The sequence below is a fragment of the Gouania willdenowi genome, chromosome 2 (genome assembly GCF_900634775.1).
Source record: "Gouania willdenowi chromosome 2, fGouWil2.1, whole genome shotgun sequence".
Classification (NCBI taxonomy): domain Eukaryota; kingdom Metazoa; phylum Chordata; class Actinopteri; order Blenniiformes; family Gobiesocidae; genus Gouania; species Gouania willdenowi.
Genome location: NC_041045.1, coordinates 3,879,634 through 3,896,392, shown reverse-complemented (window position 1 = coordinate 3,896,392; position 16,759 = coordinate 3,879,634). Strand labels below are relative to the sequence as shown.

The 16,759-nt window shown below is 40.8% G+C and overlaps 1 protein-coding gene across 2 annotated transcripts in view; it reads right to left on the bottom strand.

The window, feature by feature from the left end:
- Positions 1 to 15: 15 nt before the first annotated feature.
- The window catches only part of LOC114475792 (sodium-driven chloride bicarbonate exchanger-like), a 33,560-nt gene continuing 16,816 nt past the window's right edge, over positions 16 to 16,759 (bottom strand). The window contains exons 4-26 of one of the 2 annotated variants that reach the window (XM_028466903.1): positions 16,438 to 16,581; positions 16,190 to 16,331; positions 14,918 to 15,078; positions 14,601 to 14,789; positions 13,951 to 14,039; positions 13,529 to 13,686; positions 13,305 to 13,392; positions 11,611 to 11,757; positions 11,022 to 11,122; positions 9,034 to 9,208; positions 8,042 to 8,175; positions 7,719 to 7,964; positions 6,456 to 6,561; positions 5,910 to 6,071; positions 4,927 to 5,040; positions 4,666 to 4,827; positions 4,170 to 4,421; positions 4,023 to 4,091; positions 3,783 to 3,956; positions 3,577 to 3,699; positions 3,410 to 3,477; positions 2,451 to 2,564; positions 16 to 1,514 (exon numbers count right to left, since the gene is read on the bottom strand). In XM_028466903.1, the coding sequence (XP_028322704.1) occupies positions 1,439 to 1,514; positions 2,451 to 2,564; positions 3,410 to 3,477; positions 3,577 to 3,699; positions 3,783 to 3,956; positions 4,023 to 4,091; positions 4,170 to 4,421; positions 4,666 to 4,827; positions 4,927 to 5,040; positions 5,910 to 6,071; positions 6,456 to 6,561; positions 7,719 to 7,964; positions 8,042 to 8,175; positions 9,034 to 9,208; positions 11,022 to 11,122; positions 11,611 to 11,757; positions 13,305 to 13,392; positions 13,529 to 13,686; positions 13,951 to 14,039; positions 14,601 to 14,789; positions 14,918 to 15,078; positions 16,190 to 16,331; positions 16,438 to 16,581 (3,194 nt within the window). In that variant the 3' untranslated portion in view covers positions 16 to 1,438. Of the gene's footprint in view, positions 1,515 to 2,450; positions 2,565 to 3,409; positions 3,478 to 3,576; positions 3,700 to 3,782; positions 3,957 to 4,022; positions 4,092 to 4,169; positions 4,422 to 4,665; positions 4,828 to 4,926; positions 5,041 to 5,909; positions 6,075 to 6,455; positions 6,562 to 7,718; positions 7,965 to 8,041; positions 8,176 to 9,033; positions 9,209 to 11,021; positions 11,123 to 11,610; positions 11,758 to 13,304; positions 13,393 to 13,528; positions 13,687 to 13,950; positions 14,040 to 14,600; positions 14,790 to 14,917; positions 15,079 to 16,189; positions 16,332 to 16,437; positions 16,582 to 16,759 lie in introns of those variants that run through there. The other variant, XM_028466911.1, reaches the window with a different exon arrangement.

Below are 16,759 nucleotides of genomic sequence, written 5' to 3'. Positions count from 1 at the left end.
CTCTGTTTTACAGCTTTATTGAAACTCTCACTTTCTCTCTCACACTTTCGCTCTCATTCTCGTGAAACAAAGCACAGTAGAACAACAGATCTGAACTGATAAGTCTTCTATACAGGTGACTTAAATCATCATTAAAACCCAAAGTGTATACAGCTAGTACTACCAAGTTTAAGGCAGAATTCCACACAAAAGTGGTCAAAATAGTCAAGACAGATATATAAGTTTTGACCCCAATATTAGTTTCTCTAATCAACTAAGAGCCATCAACAATGGGGAAAAATAACATCTACAACAAAAACCTGAATTGAATGAACACTGATGTAATGTTAGCAATATATTAGTAACATTTTACAGGAATAAAATATACTATGTAATATACATTGTTAAGACTCTTTACCATTCATTACATGTTGCCCTTCCCAGAAAAAAGTATTATTGCATCTCTAGTAGTAATCATGATCCTGCAAAATGGTTTGAACCTCATGCAGGTTTTTGTTCTTTTTTTTTTTAAAAAAAACCAAAAAAACAATTAGCGTCACATGCCAAAACACAGAGGGTGGTTTGGAAAGGAGATGACACTTACTGACAGGTTGCAGACAAGCACTCTCAGATTTTGCTCTGGTCTCATTCTTGGTCCATCTCCAAAAATTGCTTCTACTAAATGAATTCATATCAAGAAATGTTTCATTGCCAAGAGTAAATCTGTGAACTGTCTAAAAGGTTGGGATGACTACCATTGTTTACCATATTGTTGGATGTTGGGTTGCATTTACAAAGCCAATGTGCAAATTTCCCAGAAATCCATTTATTTCTCTGTTTGGGGCAATGCTTCACTGGAGGACAGACATTTAAATGTAAAACTTTCGTACAATTTATTAGATATTCACCATGAAAGCTTTCAAAAAACGACCAAAAACATTACATTTAAGTGAATTGGATTAGCTAGAGGCTACTATTTCTGTGTTGCAGTGTGAAATTGCTAAATTTAATATCTTCAGATAAAACCCACATAGCTGTGGTTCGCTGTGGCAGGACTTTTAAAAGAACAACTTGTACGTTGTTGTTGGAAATATACAAAAAAAACATATAAAATTCAAATTAAATCTAAAAATTGTCATTGTTTGACTGAATTGGCATGTGGATGCAGCAGATACTGTTTATGTGTGTGTGTGTGTGTGTGTGTCTCACATAGCTCTAGCTTCCATCCATTGCTGGTATCACAAAACACTGATATACATGAAAAAAAAAAAAACATAAAACACTGACGTGCCTCGGATTCCTTGCGCTAATACTGATTCGAACCGAGTTGATGTTACACGACTTGCACACGGACGTACGGGACAGAAAGAACACAGTGTAGCACAGCACGAAGGTGGTTGAGTGTGGCACGATACAGTTGCTGTTTGGATCTACCGACTGACAGAGCCTGTGCGCGTCATCACAAACTGGTTTCCTTGTCTAAGCTCTTGTCATGCCTCCTTCGCTTGTGTCGCTTCTCGCCTCCTTTGGGACAACTGTGCAAAAAAACAACAACACAAAAACAAAGACAAACGCTCCTAAGAGAATGAACACAAACACTGGTACGCACGCATGCAAATGTATTTCATAGGGATTTATTGGATCTAATTCTAGTGCAAAAACGAACAGTGTGCAGCTTATCCTTTAACGCAGTGGTCTCCAACCTTTTTTGGATCATGACCCAATTTCGATATCACCAATTTCTGGCGACACTGAATACTTTTTTTTAATTACTTTTTTGATCATGTTTGTTATACAGTGCAACACACAGAGCAGCCAAGATTAGTGCACAAAGTGACAAAATGTGTCATCAAATGTCTTTAAACTGCATTCTATTTGAACTACATTTATATTTCAGAACGCGATAATATGGAATACAGTTGTTTAAGATTGTGTGTTGTGTTTTAATTTGGAAAAAAAAAATATATCTTTTAATCGCCAATTTACTTTCATTATATACTAGACATTTCAGCTGACCCCAAGATTGAAAAACACCACTTTAACGGCATGCAATAAGACGTGTGTGAAACATGCACACCACTCATGCTGTCATCACACAAATCATAGCAATTGATGCATTTTTTTTTTCATTTGACGAGACCCAAAATAGTGCTGTTTTCATTGTGCAAAAGTGAACAATTAGAAAGAAAAACACAGAACCAGATGCTGGGATTATCTTACCTTTGGGGTATCAGCTTGTGAGAGGTTAGGAAGGGGAGCTTAGGGGAGAGGCAGGCAGGAGATACTATGTTAGTCTACACTGTGAGGAATGCGCTGAGGCTGGGCTGCTGCAAATAAAATAGCTTTAAGTTCCCCTGCAACGACAATAAACACCTGCCACTGCTACGGTTTTCCTACTTAATTCAATAAATGACAGTTGGATCACAGATACTGAGCAAGCCCGTGGTAATGATGTAGTGTAAGAAGCTAACCTTTTAGCGCTTGGCTCCTTTTTTGCGCTGTCCGCCGGGTTGACACTTTTCCACACGTTCCCGAAAGATCCTTTGGACATCTCGTCGGTGATGTTGACCGTGGACGGGTCGCTCCTTTACACACACAATACAAAGACAAAAGCAGCAGGACGTCACTGTGAGGTAACGCCATCAATAAAAACAGTGACCGTGCAGGATTATCTACGACTGAGGAAGATTTTCAATCACATCATTGTGGGTTTAATGTTTTTGCTGCTGATTTTAAAGTTGTTACTGATTTTTCAACTATTAAATGTTTTCTGTTGCACTTTTTAAATCATGTAAAGCGCATTGAGTTGCCTTGTGTATGAAATACGCTATGCAAATACATTTGCCTTGCTTTGCTTAGTGTTTTTATGCTGGTACATTTATACTCTGGTACATATACTGTAACGTTGATGAATGTGCATTGTCCCTTTCGAAGAAACAAAATAATAATAATAATCCAATCCAATTTATTTATATAGCACATTTAAACAACAAAACGCTTCCAAAGTGCTGCACATGAGATCACAACAACAATAAAACCAAAACAATACAAATGAGCTTCACCACTAAATGAGCATAAACCAATAAATACAAATCAAAACACATTAAAAACCAATAAAATAAATAAAAAAGACACAGGGGACCACACAACTTACATATTCGCTAGTTTCACAGCAGATAACAATGTGAGTAGAAACTAACAAATGACAATTGTGCAAAAGCTAATTTCGTTAAAAAAAAATAAAGGTACTGCCGCCACCTTACAATGACTACATCCACTATGTTTATTCCACCACTGGGAACATGATATCTACTGCTGAGAGAAGGTCAACTTGACCTGCAGAAAAAAGTCAACGTTTCACACAGATAAAAGAAAACACTGCAGAGGAGGTGTTCTCCCTGTAAAACAGACACAAGTTCCAAAGACTTACTTGAAATCTTCGACTAGTGGCACTTGTATCACGATGCCTTCCTCTTCTGCGATGATACTGTGCTCTTCCTAATGAAGGAAATCAGGGAGCAAGAGTTTTTGCTGAGGTGGCAGAAAGGTGACACTCATTACAGCCATTTGCGTGTGTGTGGGTTCTTTTTACTGCACCTCCTGTGCAGCATCTTCTAGTTTCTTCTTCTTCCACTCTGGCATCAGGTCATCCAGCCAGCTCAGCTCCCTCTTAGTGAAGATGAAGTCCAGCAGCTTACGAATGAACACCAGAGCCAAGACCTTGGACGACAGGGAGAGACTGACATGAAGCCGCCGTGCTGTTGTTCTGCACAAATTCACACGTACACACACAAACACGGTACCATCATAGGGAAAACGATGGCCGCCTTGGAGGTTTTGATAACCCAGAGCAGGACCAAGCAGGAGAGCTGGATGATGGTGAAGAGGTGCACCTTCCTCAGCGGGACGTGGCGAAGGTAGATGAAGTCCGGCTGGTGTTTGGCGGGCATGCAGAACAGCTTCAGACGGTCAAAGAACTACAAAGAGGCCCAGATTTAGATCGCCTTACATCTTGAAACCAAACAGGCAAGACTCAAGGTTACCTGAATGCCTCTGAGTGAGGAGGCCCCCATGTAGAGGAAGACTCCGTACAGGACAGGCATCGGGATGAACTGTAAATGCACAGGAATCCTTTATTATTTATTTTTTGCTTATAATTGCAGGTAAAAATTCAAACACATCTGTCTGACCTTTAGCACTGAGGTCATGAAGACAGAGCAGCCCATCAGCGTGAAGATCATGAGGCCGGTGAAGCGTTGCTCGCGGATGCCGAGGAACTTGGGCGACTCCCCCGGGGCCGAGCACTCCGACTCCAGTTTCAGGCTGTTGACGTGGGAGATGGAGAGCACGGTGGCGGCCACGAACCACGGCAGTCCCATCACCGAGCACACGCCCAGCATCAATCCCACCACGAACAGGTCCAAGTGGTAGCCACAGCCTTTCTGCAGGAGCAGCGTGAAGAACGGTGTTCAGAGGGGCTATCGTAATCTTAAAGGGATCCTCAACTGTTTTTACAAATGTGACCTAAAACCTTGAAATAAACTTATTCTCTAAAACAGTAAAGTAGTACCCTTTTAAAAGGCAATAAAACAAATATGGTGCAAAATTTTGTTAGGTATAGATCTTCTAATAAGGACATTTTAAAGGTTTGAAAACAACACCAGGACAGACGAAGAGGTGACATACCTTCAACTTGTGCTCCTTCCTGTTGATAATGACGGCTGTGATCTGCTGGTCCATGAAGATGAGAATGGTGCAGAGCAGAGCAGGGATGAAGGTGACGATGGTGGTCCACCAAGGGTTGGGCCCGACGGGGTTAATAACCCAGCCACGATCATCTCTGGTTGGCTGGAGAATGTGAAAAGACCATCAGAGGAACCTTTTAATCTATCATCCTCTAAAACTCACTATGAATGAAATGTGACTCAAACAAATGAGCTGACTTACTTTGAACTTGCTGGGGACCTGAAGTTTAGGAGAAGGGATCCCCAACGCATAATCTATCAACACCATGGTCAGGATGGTGATGAAGACAGCAAAGTCGCTGATGATGGCTCGGACCTGCAGGAAGCACAACTACCTTCATACAGTTGCTTAAAGATGATATTCCTACATTTTTTAGCCTAAGTAAAAGAAGAAAATTACAGAGCATTGCTTTTTTATTGGACGTACAACACCCTTATTGCACTTATTTATAGACATCCCACAGTCATACATCCTCCTTTGTGGCAGGGTGCATCATTTTCATTTACAATTTGTATGAAACATGAAATAAAAAAATCATTGTCAGTTCCAGATTTCTGTGACTAAAAGCCTAGATGATTAAACCATAAACGATTGTACGACGGCATATTAGGGCCACATTAAAGTGGGCTATCGCTGTTAGTTGCGTTCACTTCAACATAGAATTCTGAGCGCGATACCATTACCCTTTGTAAGATGCGGAAGAAACTCTACTCTCAAAATATTATGACTTTAATCTTGAAATCTTGTGACTTTAATGAAATTACAACTTTATTCTCATAAAATTACGACTTTATTCTGGAAATATTATGACTTTAATCTTGTAGTGACCAGATTTCTTTTTATTTTAATGTAAACTTTTATTTTAATTGTAAACTTGAGATGAATCACCCTGATTTTTTTGCTCATGCCTATTTCAGACCAAACAGCGCCCTGAATCTGACTAGTGTACTCTGCAGCCATGTGTTTCCATGGTTATTTATACACAAAGGACAAAAGGATTGCTGCTGTGTTACACAACAGCCATTAGATGGCAGCATAGGCCAGAAGTATGGAGGAGCATTTCTTGCAGTGACTCCAAACTCTAAAGTCACCTCATTCAAGGGAAAGAATTTAGATTTGGGACTAAATCTGACATTGAATCTGCTTCATCTGAGAAAGCAAAGCAAAACAAACAAAGTACATACCCGTGTTGGGAAATAGCGGCTTGTTTTGAACTCCTTGAGGAAGGCAGACATGAAGACGGTGGAAAAGAAGAGCAGCACGCACCAGAAGAGCACATCAGGGATGTAGGGGCCGTGGGGGCCACAGGCGCTGCCCTCGAAGTCCCCGTGCAGCATCTCGCACTCCTACTGGCCCCAGATGACATGAGGTGGGATTATGGCGTGGGAAAGTGAGTGATTTGAGTGACGGAGGAGATAATGGAGGTGATGGATGTCAGTGATGAATTAGTGGAGTGTGTTTGGACAGCACAGTGAATCCTCTGTTGCACAGTCACCCGGGGCTCACGTGACGCCCTCCTTTGCTTGTGTGCAGACGTGTGTGGGAGTGATGTAGCACGCTGCTTTAAGTGTCTGACGTGTGATCGCGCCTTTCACGCTGCATCAGCATATTCATCCTACTTGGATTAAATCCTTTAAAACCCTGCCCACATGTTTTAAATCCCCAGACGAGTGTGAGCTGAGGGAGACCCGACACCTCCAACAGAGGTGATGTCTGAGTGCGTTTCTTACCTTGACCTCCAGCACGGTCCAGTTAACTTCCGAGGCAGTGATGTTTTTGTCCTCCCAGAATCGCATGGTTTCATTGCTGGGATTGCTGGGCTCCACACAAGCACACCTACAGAGGATTTATTTATTTAGTATCCTTAAATCGTTTCAGATTTAAAGCATTAGATGCAGCACTGTCTCAGTACAGGAGCTTAAACCAGGGGTGTCAAACTCATTTTAGTTTAGGTGCCAAATATGGACCAGTTTTACCTTAAGTGGGCCACAGATTTTAGGTGGAAAAAAGAGCATTATTGTGCCCTTGTTTGTACTTCAATGTATAAATGATAAAGTATGTGAGTATATCAGTCCCTGCAGGATCTTCATTTGAAGAAATATTTGGAAAATTTTGAAAACATTGAGTTCTTTCAACAATTTGAGATTAAAATCGACTCCTGTCATGTGATGTAAGAACTCTCCAAATATTGTGGATTTTAACTGAATTTTTGTATTTAGAGGTGGTGAGATATCAACAACTGTATTAGTGGGTAATTTACAGAATGTTTCATGTTTTTTCTGTCATTTTTACTTTCTCGAGCGGGCCGAATTTGATGCTCTAAAGAGCTAGATTTGGCACCCGGGCCTTGAGTTTGAAACTGGGGTTTAGAGCATTCACACACTGAAAGATAAGAAGAAACGGATTTAAAATGTTGCATAATAGCTCCTGTGATCAGGTATACTGTATGATAATAATTATCCATTTGATAAATAACAATAACATGGAACATTAGAAGATATTTTTAGAAAAGTGAACATTTAGACTAGAATACTTACATTTCCATCACAATTCCTCTCTTTTCTTTTCACTGTAAATCTAATTGTTTACACAGTATTTTTTTTTTTATATGTATCACTGATATTTCACTATTATTTATGCAATCAAAAAAATTACCTGTACATGCAAACCTACATGCCAATAAAAAAAAAAAATGTATATTGCTGATACATATAGGGAACAGGCACACCTGTGTGGAGACAGGAAATAAACCAAATAATCCTAGAATTAAACAAAAGAAGAACGTAATCAGAAACAAAAACAAAACCCAAACTGAAAAAATAAATAAAACGTTAAACACCCACAGACATCAGACCATGACAACCTGTTTGTGAAAGTGAAACTCACTGTGTAATAGACATATAGTGCACTACATGGACTGTTTGTGTGTCCCAACGTGGGTGAAAAAAACACGATCCATCAGCACTGAGAAAGTAAAAACAAGTGGAACTCACGAGTACTGCGTCAGCTTCTGGAGGTTGTTGTTTTTATTTATGGGGTAGTGCGTCCCCAGGTGGAACAGCTTCTCCAGCGCCTCGTAGATGAAGATGATGCAGATGAGTGCAGCAAACGCCTCCTCCGTGAAGCGTGTGATGTAACAGACAAGGGAGCTGGCGTCTGTGGCCACCAACAGCATGCAGAGGAAGGCGGTCCACAGGCCGATGCAAGCCCTCAGAGAGAGGTAGGAGAGCCCGTATTCCCTGGGAGACGCAAACGGCCAAATGCATAAACACACAGTTAAGGACCTGCAGTCTGCAGAGATTAAAAAAACACCTACTTGCAAAACTTGAAGAGAATCTTCTCGAAGACAAGAACAGGCCCAGTGCTGCCCAGGATGGTAAGGGGCTGTCCAGCAAATAGAGAGTACGCTATTCCAGTCATGGACGCACCGAAAAGGCTCTCAATGGCACTCTATAGGACAATAGGAGACTCAATCGAACACAGAAACACCCAACTCATCTTGGACACAATAAAAAAGAGTTAAAAATAAACGAACCAAACTAAAAAACTCAGAAAACACAAAATTACAGAAAAATAAACAGAAGGACAAACTAAAACACACATAACTGACAACAAATACGTAAACTGTAAATAACAGAAAAATGTAAAAATGCACAAAAACAACTCCAAACACACTAACACAGAATGACAGAAAAGTAAATAAAACGACAACAAATATCACACAAACTCCTTTGTTCAATGTAATGCAACAGACCCAGAGAAGTCATTGTTGTTGTTATGAGGATGTTATAGTAAAAAAAGAATAAACATTAGTTGCCAAAGTTAAGCTTGAAAATGTTAAGGTTACTCCTAACTTGTAATTCTACTTCTAATACTTAAGCTACTTTAATACTTTTAATGAAGTAATATTTGTAAGTGCTTCTACTTTTACATTTAAAAAAAGTACTTAAGTTTTCGCATGTACTCAAGTATGGGTATACAGTACGTAATGCAAATGCTTGAAATTTGATTTTTTTTTAAAAAATTGTTTATTTATTCCAGGGACAATGCATATTAAAAACAATGGATAATAATAATGAATGACTCAAACTGGGAGAGCAGTTCTGATTCACACTTTTTACAAAAAAAGGAAAATAAATGAGAAAATCTGTGGCTCTTGCTCTCACTTTTTACCAGATAAATACCAATTTTGGCCAACAGCAGGGAAAAAATAAATATTCCAAGGCCTTCACTTTTACTGCTGTACTCAGATTGGCAGCGCAGCTTTCAAAGGTCACATCTGGGCCTCTGGGGGCTATTTGTTCTTACCACGCGTCCCTCTGTGGCCTCTCCCAGGAGTCCCCCAAAGGTGATGACAGGTGACATGCAGGCGCAGTAGAGGAAGAGGAAAGAGGCCAGACACTGAAGGCTGATGGCGTCCGTGTAGTCGGACAGGTAGTGAGGAGCCTTTCGTTTGATGTCCAGGATCAAGCCACCGAACAGCCTGTGGAGTGACTGCAGCTTAATGCTCATTCAGAATCAAACTGGGTTGCTATGGTAACAGTGGACAGGTAGGGGTGTCTTTTTCCATGTCCTGGGAGTGAATTTGAAATGTAGGATAATAGAGGAAGGTATCGTCTTTCTTACCGCTGATTGGCCAGAACGAAAGTTGGCCTATACATTACATATTTTCATTAGGGTGACGCAAAGGTCTGTTTATTAGTTTTGTGTGTGGCTGTGTTGTGGCTGTGTTTGAGAGAGAGAAAAATAAATAATAAATTAAATTGATCTAAAACGGCCTTTTCCATGGGTGCAAAATATTACAAAATTAACCAAGTAGTTCTTAAGAACAAGACTAAAGTAGCCAACAGAAGAAGTTAGGAATAACTTGCTTCAGGTATTATCTAGTTAATAACGATAAAATTAATAAACCTAAAAATGAGAACCTGCAATCCAAATCGAGGGCTAGATTATGGAGCGCATATTTCTGGTCACGTGACTGCTGTCACATGATTGTGATTTTATCACGTCCGTCTATGTACGTATTATGTTCATATACGTGGAAAATATATTAAAGTGGCCAATTTTGAATATTTAAATATACACAGACATATAGGGCCAAGCATATCTGAATATATTAACTGTTAATATATTTAAACATATATTAATGTGACATATATGCTCTTCTATTGAAATATATATGCAAGCTACATCTATGTACATATATTAGTTGCGGATATTGTAATATTAAACAAGAAGAGGTTCCATGGCGACCTTTCTATGACCCTAGAAGTAAATCACTAATTCCTTTAAAAAGTCGGAAAAGCTGTCTACAAGATAGCCAATCGGAGAAGAGTCGCTCTGGCCAATCAGTGGTAAGAAAGCCGGTACCTTCTTTTATTATCCTACGTTTCGCAAATTTGCATCCTGGGCGGTTGTGTTTGATAACTCAGAGCAATGACGAGGAGGAGCATCACAACCACAGCTCTTCACACATTCCTCTGCTATCAAAAAGATAATATGTTCCACAGTCTCTCTCTGTTTGCACCGCAAAATCATTTCAATAAGTAGCTGCCTCTGCATCCTTCATTTTGCACTGTGTTTTTAGGCCACAAATTAAATAATAATATTAATAGGTAACACTTTACTTGAAGTTTTATACATAATGCTGACATTATCATGAATAAGGTGTCATGAAGGCTTTTATTAAGTGTCGTTCACTAAATTATGTCACCTTTGGAGCAGTGTTGGCATTTTTTGGGTTAGGTGGTGGGATCTATTGGGGTTAGGGTAACGAACGACACTTAATCACAGCCTTCATGACACCTTATTCATGTTATTGACAGATGTCGTGTCATAATAATGACACCATAATCTCATCCTTATGTAGATGCCTCGACTAGAACATCTTAAACGCATTTACAACAGGTTTCATCTCCTTTCCTCTTGTTGAGCCCATTAATGTGTTTGGAAACAGTGTAATCAATGAATTTAAGCTAAAACATATAGTTTTTTGAAGATTTCACCTCTGAGTCTGGTTTTGCTGAGGTTTCTTCCTGCTAAAAGGGACTTTTCATTCTCTATTGCTGTTTATGCTTGTTTAAGTAAAAATATTGTTATTTTAAGGGCCTTAAGATGACTGTTTTGCTTATGAGGGTAATTAATTCCTTTCCTGTGCACGAGTACAGCAATTAAGTTGTTGTGGCAGCGCTAAGTGGGACGCAGTGTGAAAAACCAATGAGTGACGATAAGAAGACAGCACTGGATTTGATTCAAACTCAACATTTAAAGCGTTCTAAACACATGTTGTCACTCACCTGCCGGTACGCTGGAGCTCAGGGCCGCCGTGCCCTCCGTGCTCCTCCGGCTCGACCAGATCGGCCACTCCGTTGGGAACTGGGGGTATTTTTCGCTTTTCCTGCACGATTAAAATCACTGTCAGTCACTGGCCATCGTAAACGTCCTAGAGGCTGCCAGTTCTACGCTAAAGCTTGGAAACATCAGATCACAAAAAATAAAGGAGCTCAGCATATTCTCATCCGTGCGGCAATCTACTCGCACAGTGGTGTGTCAATTGTTCACTACGGGAGCCTAATGATGAGCGGGAGGAATGAAAACACAAACCAAAACAGACTTGGCACTCTTTTCTAATTTTTTGGCAAAAAAAAAAAGCAGAGCGTGTTTTATAAGCAGACTAAAAATAACTATTGGATGAGAATAACAATTTATCTGGATAGGATTGAGAACAGAGCCCAGGGGATGGGCATCACAGTACTGAGCACTGTGCAGTGGAGATTAGAGGAGAGTGCAGATGTTCTCAGCAGGCAGGATCACACATCTCACACACACATAGAGCTCACTTACACATGCTTGTTTACTAAAAAAATGTCCTCCGCCTTTGTTTACCTGTGAGGGCACGTTTTTAGGAGGCTCTATTCTGATTGAAGGGTCCCATTCTCCGGGGGGCAGCACGGTCACCTGATCCAAAAACTCATCAATACCAGCGACAAGGTCGTTCCTGTCTTTGGCTTTGTAGGCGACATCATGGAAAACCTACACAAACCCCAACAGAAAAGGAACAAATAAGTACATCAGGAATAAAAAATGGCAGCTAACCCATTCATTTCACTTTATTACTACTCTCTCACAGAGAAGTAAACCAAAGCAATGGGGTTCACTTCCTTCCCATTAATGATAATATAGGTTACCATCCACACATGTCTATTTTCATACCTCCCAAAGGAAAACTGCATATGGAAAACAGAAAAGGAAAGTAAACATCTGGCACAGATGATCGTGAGCAACTTCAGCTCCGAGCAGCGCTGTCGTATTCCACTGATCCCTAAAGGCTTTTACTTTGTTGATGCATTTCCTCGCTTTTCTACCACAAGTCAAAGGTCAGGCTTGGTTAGAGGACAAGCCAGCCTGGAGCTGGTGAGGGAACTGTGTTGGAGGAGTGTTTCACTGCTCTCTAATCAACTCTAATGCAACATCTAAGCACACTGAGGAGTGTTATTATTGCTAAGATTAGCTGACAATCTGTGGCCAACTCCCCAGTTTTTGCAAATGTTATGATTCCAGCTTTTTGGGAACAGTTTGGTGATATATTATATATATATTCCAACTTGACTTAGCATCATTACCTTTGGGATGAACTGGAACAGGGAATATAGGCCAGGGCTTCCCCATCCACTATCAGTGCAGGACCTTATAAATGCTCTACTAAATTAATGGATACAAACTCCCACAGAAACACTCCAACATCTGATAGAAAGTCTTCCAAAAAGAGTGGAAGCTGATGGAGCTGCAGAGGAACTGACTCTCTGTTAAAGGAGATGGATTTGAAAATACTTCCTGTTGGTTATTCAAATACTGTTGTTCATGTAGTGCAGATAAGGGCAACTTGGCCACAAAAGGACTCTAAAAAAACATATAAAATGCCTGAAAAACACACACAATGACTCCAGAAACACACAAAATCACAGGAAAATACACAAACCGACTCCAAAAAACATACAAAATGCCTGAAAAACACATGCAGCAACTAAAGAAAAACACAAAACAACAACAGAAACAGCAAATGACAGAAAAAAACACAAAATCACTACAAAAACACACCACATGACAGTAAAATACACAAAGTGACTCCAGAAACACACAAAACAACAACAGAAATAGACAAAATGAGAGAAAAACACACATTATCAAAATAAAATACACAAAATAATTACAAAAACAAACAAAATGACAATGAAAACACACAGAGTAAACAAAATCCATTGTTCCTTCCTGTATTAATGCTCAGGTTGGTCCTTATACTAAATGCTGACATCACATTTGTGCGGCCCCCACTTTAACAACAGTTGCCCATCCATAATATAGTGTATCTCTACAAACAAACAGTTTGAAAAAAACTATTTAAGCCCAAACTTAACTAGGCCATTAAACCAATAAAATCATAACAGGCAGTGATACATTCAACTGTGACTCACTTTTCAGTGTCATATTGATCCAACATGTTTGAAACCGTATTCATAATTCCCTTTTTATTCAGACTAAGCACAAACTACGTACTACTTGTTCTTACACAGAAGCTTTACCTCATCAGTCATCAGTGTAGCAATGGATCGACCGATCTCATGATACTGTGGACCTTTGCCGAGGGGCCCCAGCAAGATGAAAAGAAACCTGAATCACATCCAGAGGGTGAACAAGAGGCTTTCAGTGAGAAACAATTAGTTTTCCGTCATACAAAGAACAATCTGTTCATTTTGTCTGACTTAATGCAGAAGAAACAGAGAGGGAGGGGCCTTGGTTTGATTACCTGGTGGTGATGGGGACCTCAGCCAGGCCATTGAGCAGTACAGCAGGGCAGAGGCGCACAAAGGCAACCACGGGACGCTCCAGGAACTCCAGCTCTCCAACGAGAACATTGGAAGCCTCAGCACCCGGAGGGATTTTCTTCATGAAATGCAGGTCAATCTGTAACGTTGAGAGGACGAAAAAAAAGGAAGGAAATCAGCATTCCACATCTGAATTTGAACAGATATTTGAAACAAAGGCGGGAGATGACATTGCTCTAGGAAAACAAAGTACAGCCTGCTCCTGTTAGATTCTCGTTAGTTTCTCAGGGTAGGAACAGTTCATGTAACCCAAAGCTTGGCTAAACACACAGTGCTGGTTGTGTGTCCAGCTATCGGTGTCTGTGGATAAACAGCAGTATCGGCAGTTGGTCCGGCTGCTCACCTTGCTGAAGTCAACAGCGCTGTTTTCCCGACTGACGTCCAGTCTGCCCTCAGTGTTGACTGGCAGGGACTGAGAGGAGAATGTTTGGCCTGCTGGGCAGATTGGGAGACCTACATGAGTTTTCACAGCCTGTTGGGGAGCTGCTTTCCCACACAGAGGCACAGAGTACCAGTGTGGGACTGCAGGATACAGTTACATTCTGTGAAGAAGGGGAGATACAGCAGTGTATCCCAATGGAAAAAATCCCAAAGGCCAGAATCCCAGTGGACAAATACATACCAGAACTCTAAATGTAATACAATATTTGTTATAACACATGCGCATTAATCTATTTTAAAACAAAAGACTGAGATTTAGTCCATTTTCCTAACACAGGGATGGGACTCTCTCCAATGGGATTCTGAGCACCGTGCATGTAGCAGGTTTAAATATATTAGAGCAGATTTAAAAAAGGACTTTAGGTTGGTTTTTTAATGCCAAAAAAGGCAACATACCCCCCCCCCCCCCCACCACCACCACCAAATAAAGTCTGAGACTACGTTGTCTATGTGAAAGTCATTTTCTTTTAATCAAATATGCTCAACGAATCAACAAACAAACATAAATGATTACAAAGAAACAATGATGATTATATCAGGTGTTGTGCCCACCGTTCTTGTCCATGGAATGAGGCTCAGATTGCTTCTTGCCGATGTCAGCAAAGGAGCGTACAATAGGGATGCGGTTTGCCAGTTTTTTTTGGTTCTGGTGGTGGTGCTGTTTGAGCAGGGCCTCCCGGATCCTCCTCCTGGCATCCTGACCAACAGGGCCAGACACCTCGTGCTGGTCCAGGACCATGTCTGAGGGTGCAAAGCAACACACGTGTGACCAAAACTCTTCATCGTGTCATAAAGTTGATTACTTTACCAGAAAAATATGTTTGGCAAAGACCAAGCATAGTTAGTACTGTGGCCCATCAAGTGTTTACCTGCAATCTCCTCCAGTGAGTTGGCCCTCATGTCCAGCATCACGGTGCCGTTCATGATGCAACTGCGGAGCTCAAAAACGCTGTGTAGAGACAAAGTGGCCACGTAGGGTTTACTCCACCGCTCGCCACCATCTTCCACGTCCTCTTCAAACTTTAGCCACCTGTAGAGACCAAATCCATTTCATGTTTGTGCTTCTTACTTGATTTAAAGGGATCCTCCAATGGTTTTACAAATGTGGCCAAAAACCTTTGTAATGAACTTATTAGATGATACATGCCTAGCAAAACATTATTTGGCACCATATTGGTTTTAGTAACTTTTATAAAATGGGACTACTTAAAGCCTGTGGTCCGCCATCTTGAAATCACATCATTGATGATGTCACAGGGCCCCATTTCTTGTAAACATCTCATTGTTTCCTATTGGAGTGAAACGTTCAGCACGCTTTTTCGATCATTTAACAGCTTTTTTATTTTTCTGCTGCTTTTGGTTGCTCTAAAAAAACAAGGAAAGTTAAGGAGGCCAATGGAAACCTCTTTCGTTTACAGAAAGAGGATAAAAACAGTTATGACCCAAAAAAAATCTGTGACCACAGGGGACGACAGTTGCGATTTTGTAGTAGACAATGAAGCAGAGAAGAAGAGTTCTCCTATGGGACCTTTACTCTCCTTTAAACAGGCTGACGCACAAATCCTGAGAAAGAAAGTCATTTTGTGTGGGAGTCCTTCAACAGTCCGTGATTTACTCCTAACTTCAGCCACCAGAGCGTCAGCTGCGCACTGTTTAATGGAGAGTCAAGGTCACTTAGGAGAGCTCTTCTTCTCTGCTTCATTGTCTACTACCAAATCGCAGAGTGGGAACTGTCACCCCCTGTGGTCAAAGATTATTTTTCAGGTCTGTTTTTATCCTCTTTCTGTAAATAAGAGTTTACATCAACATCGTTAACTTTTCCTGATTATTTAGAGCAACCAAAAGCAGCACAAATTGGTATTTTAACTGAAAAAGCTGCTTCACTCCAATGGGAAACAATGGGATGTTTACAGGCCAATGGGGCCGTGTGACGTCTTCAATCATGTGATTTTAAGATGGTGGAACACAGGCTCTAAAACTGTTGAGTAGTCCCATTTTTAAAAGTTAATAAATCAAATATGGTGCAAAATAATGAGCTTTGTTAGGCATAGATCATCCAATAAGTACATTTCAAATGTTTTAGGCCACACTTGTAAAAACAGTGGAGGATCCTTTTAAGATGTTCAATGTTGTTCCCCTACCTCGCCGTCTCCTTCCATTCAGCGTCCTCACCCTCCCTGACGCAAATTTCATCGAGCTCAGTGAAGAGGGCATGCGGGATGTGCTCCTCGTCCCCGTCCTCTGTCCCCAGCAGAAACTGCACCCTCTGAGCTGGAGTGTTTGCTGGAACCGGGTGGAGTAGGATGAGGATACAAAGACAATAAAAACATGCTTTTTAAAACATTGAGGAGAATTACGGAGCAAATAGTGAGAAGAACTAAAAACCTACTGTGTGAGGGAGATTCTCGTCCATCGTCGGCTGAGGAGTCCCTCTCCTTGGACCTCTTCCTGTGTCGGTGACCATGGTGACGGTGGCGTCGGTGTGACCTTCTTCCTAGAGGAACGTGCACGCCGATGTACAGTGTGCGGTGACCTGGAGGGGAAAAATGGGACAAATATAACTGTCAGAGTAAGATTATCATTCATGACTCAGCAGTGGCTTTAAAATATAACCAGTGTTTTTCAACCTTGGGGCCTGAAATTTAAATGAGGTCGCCTGAAATGTCTCGTAATTAGACAAATCCAATACTGAATAAAATAAAAACATATTC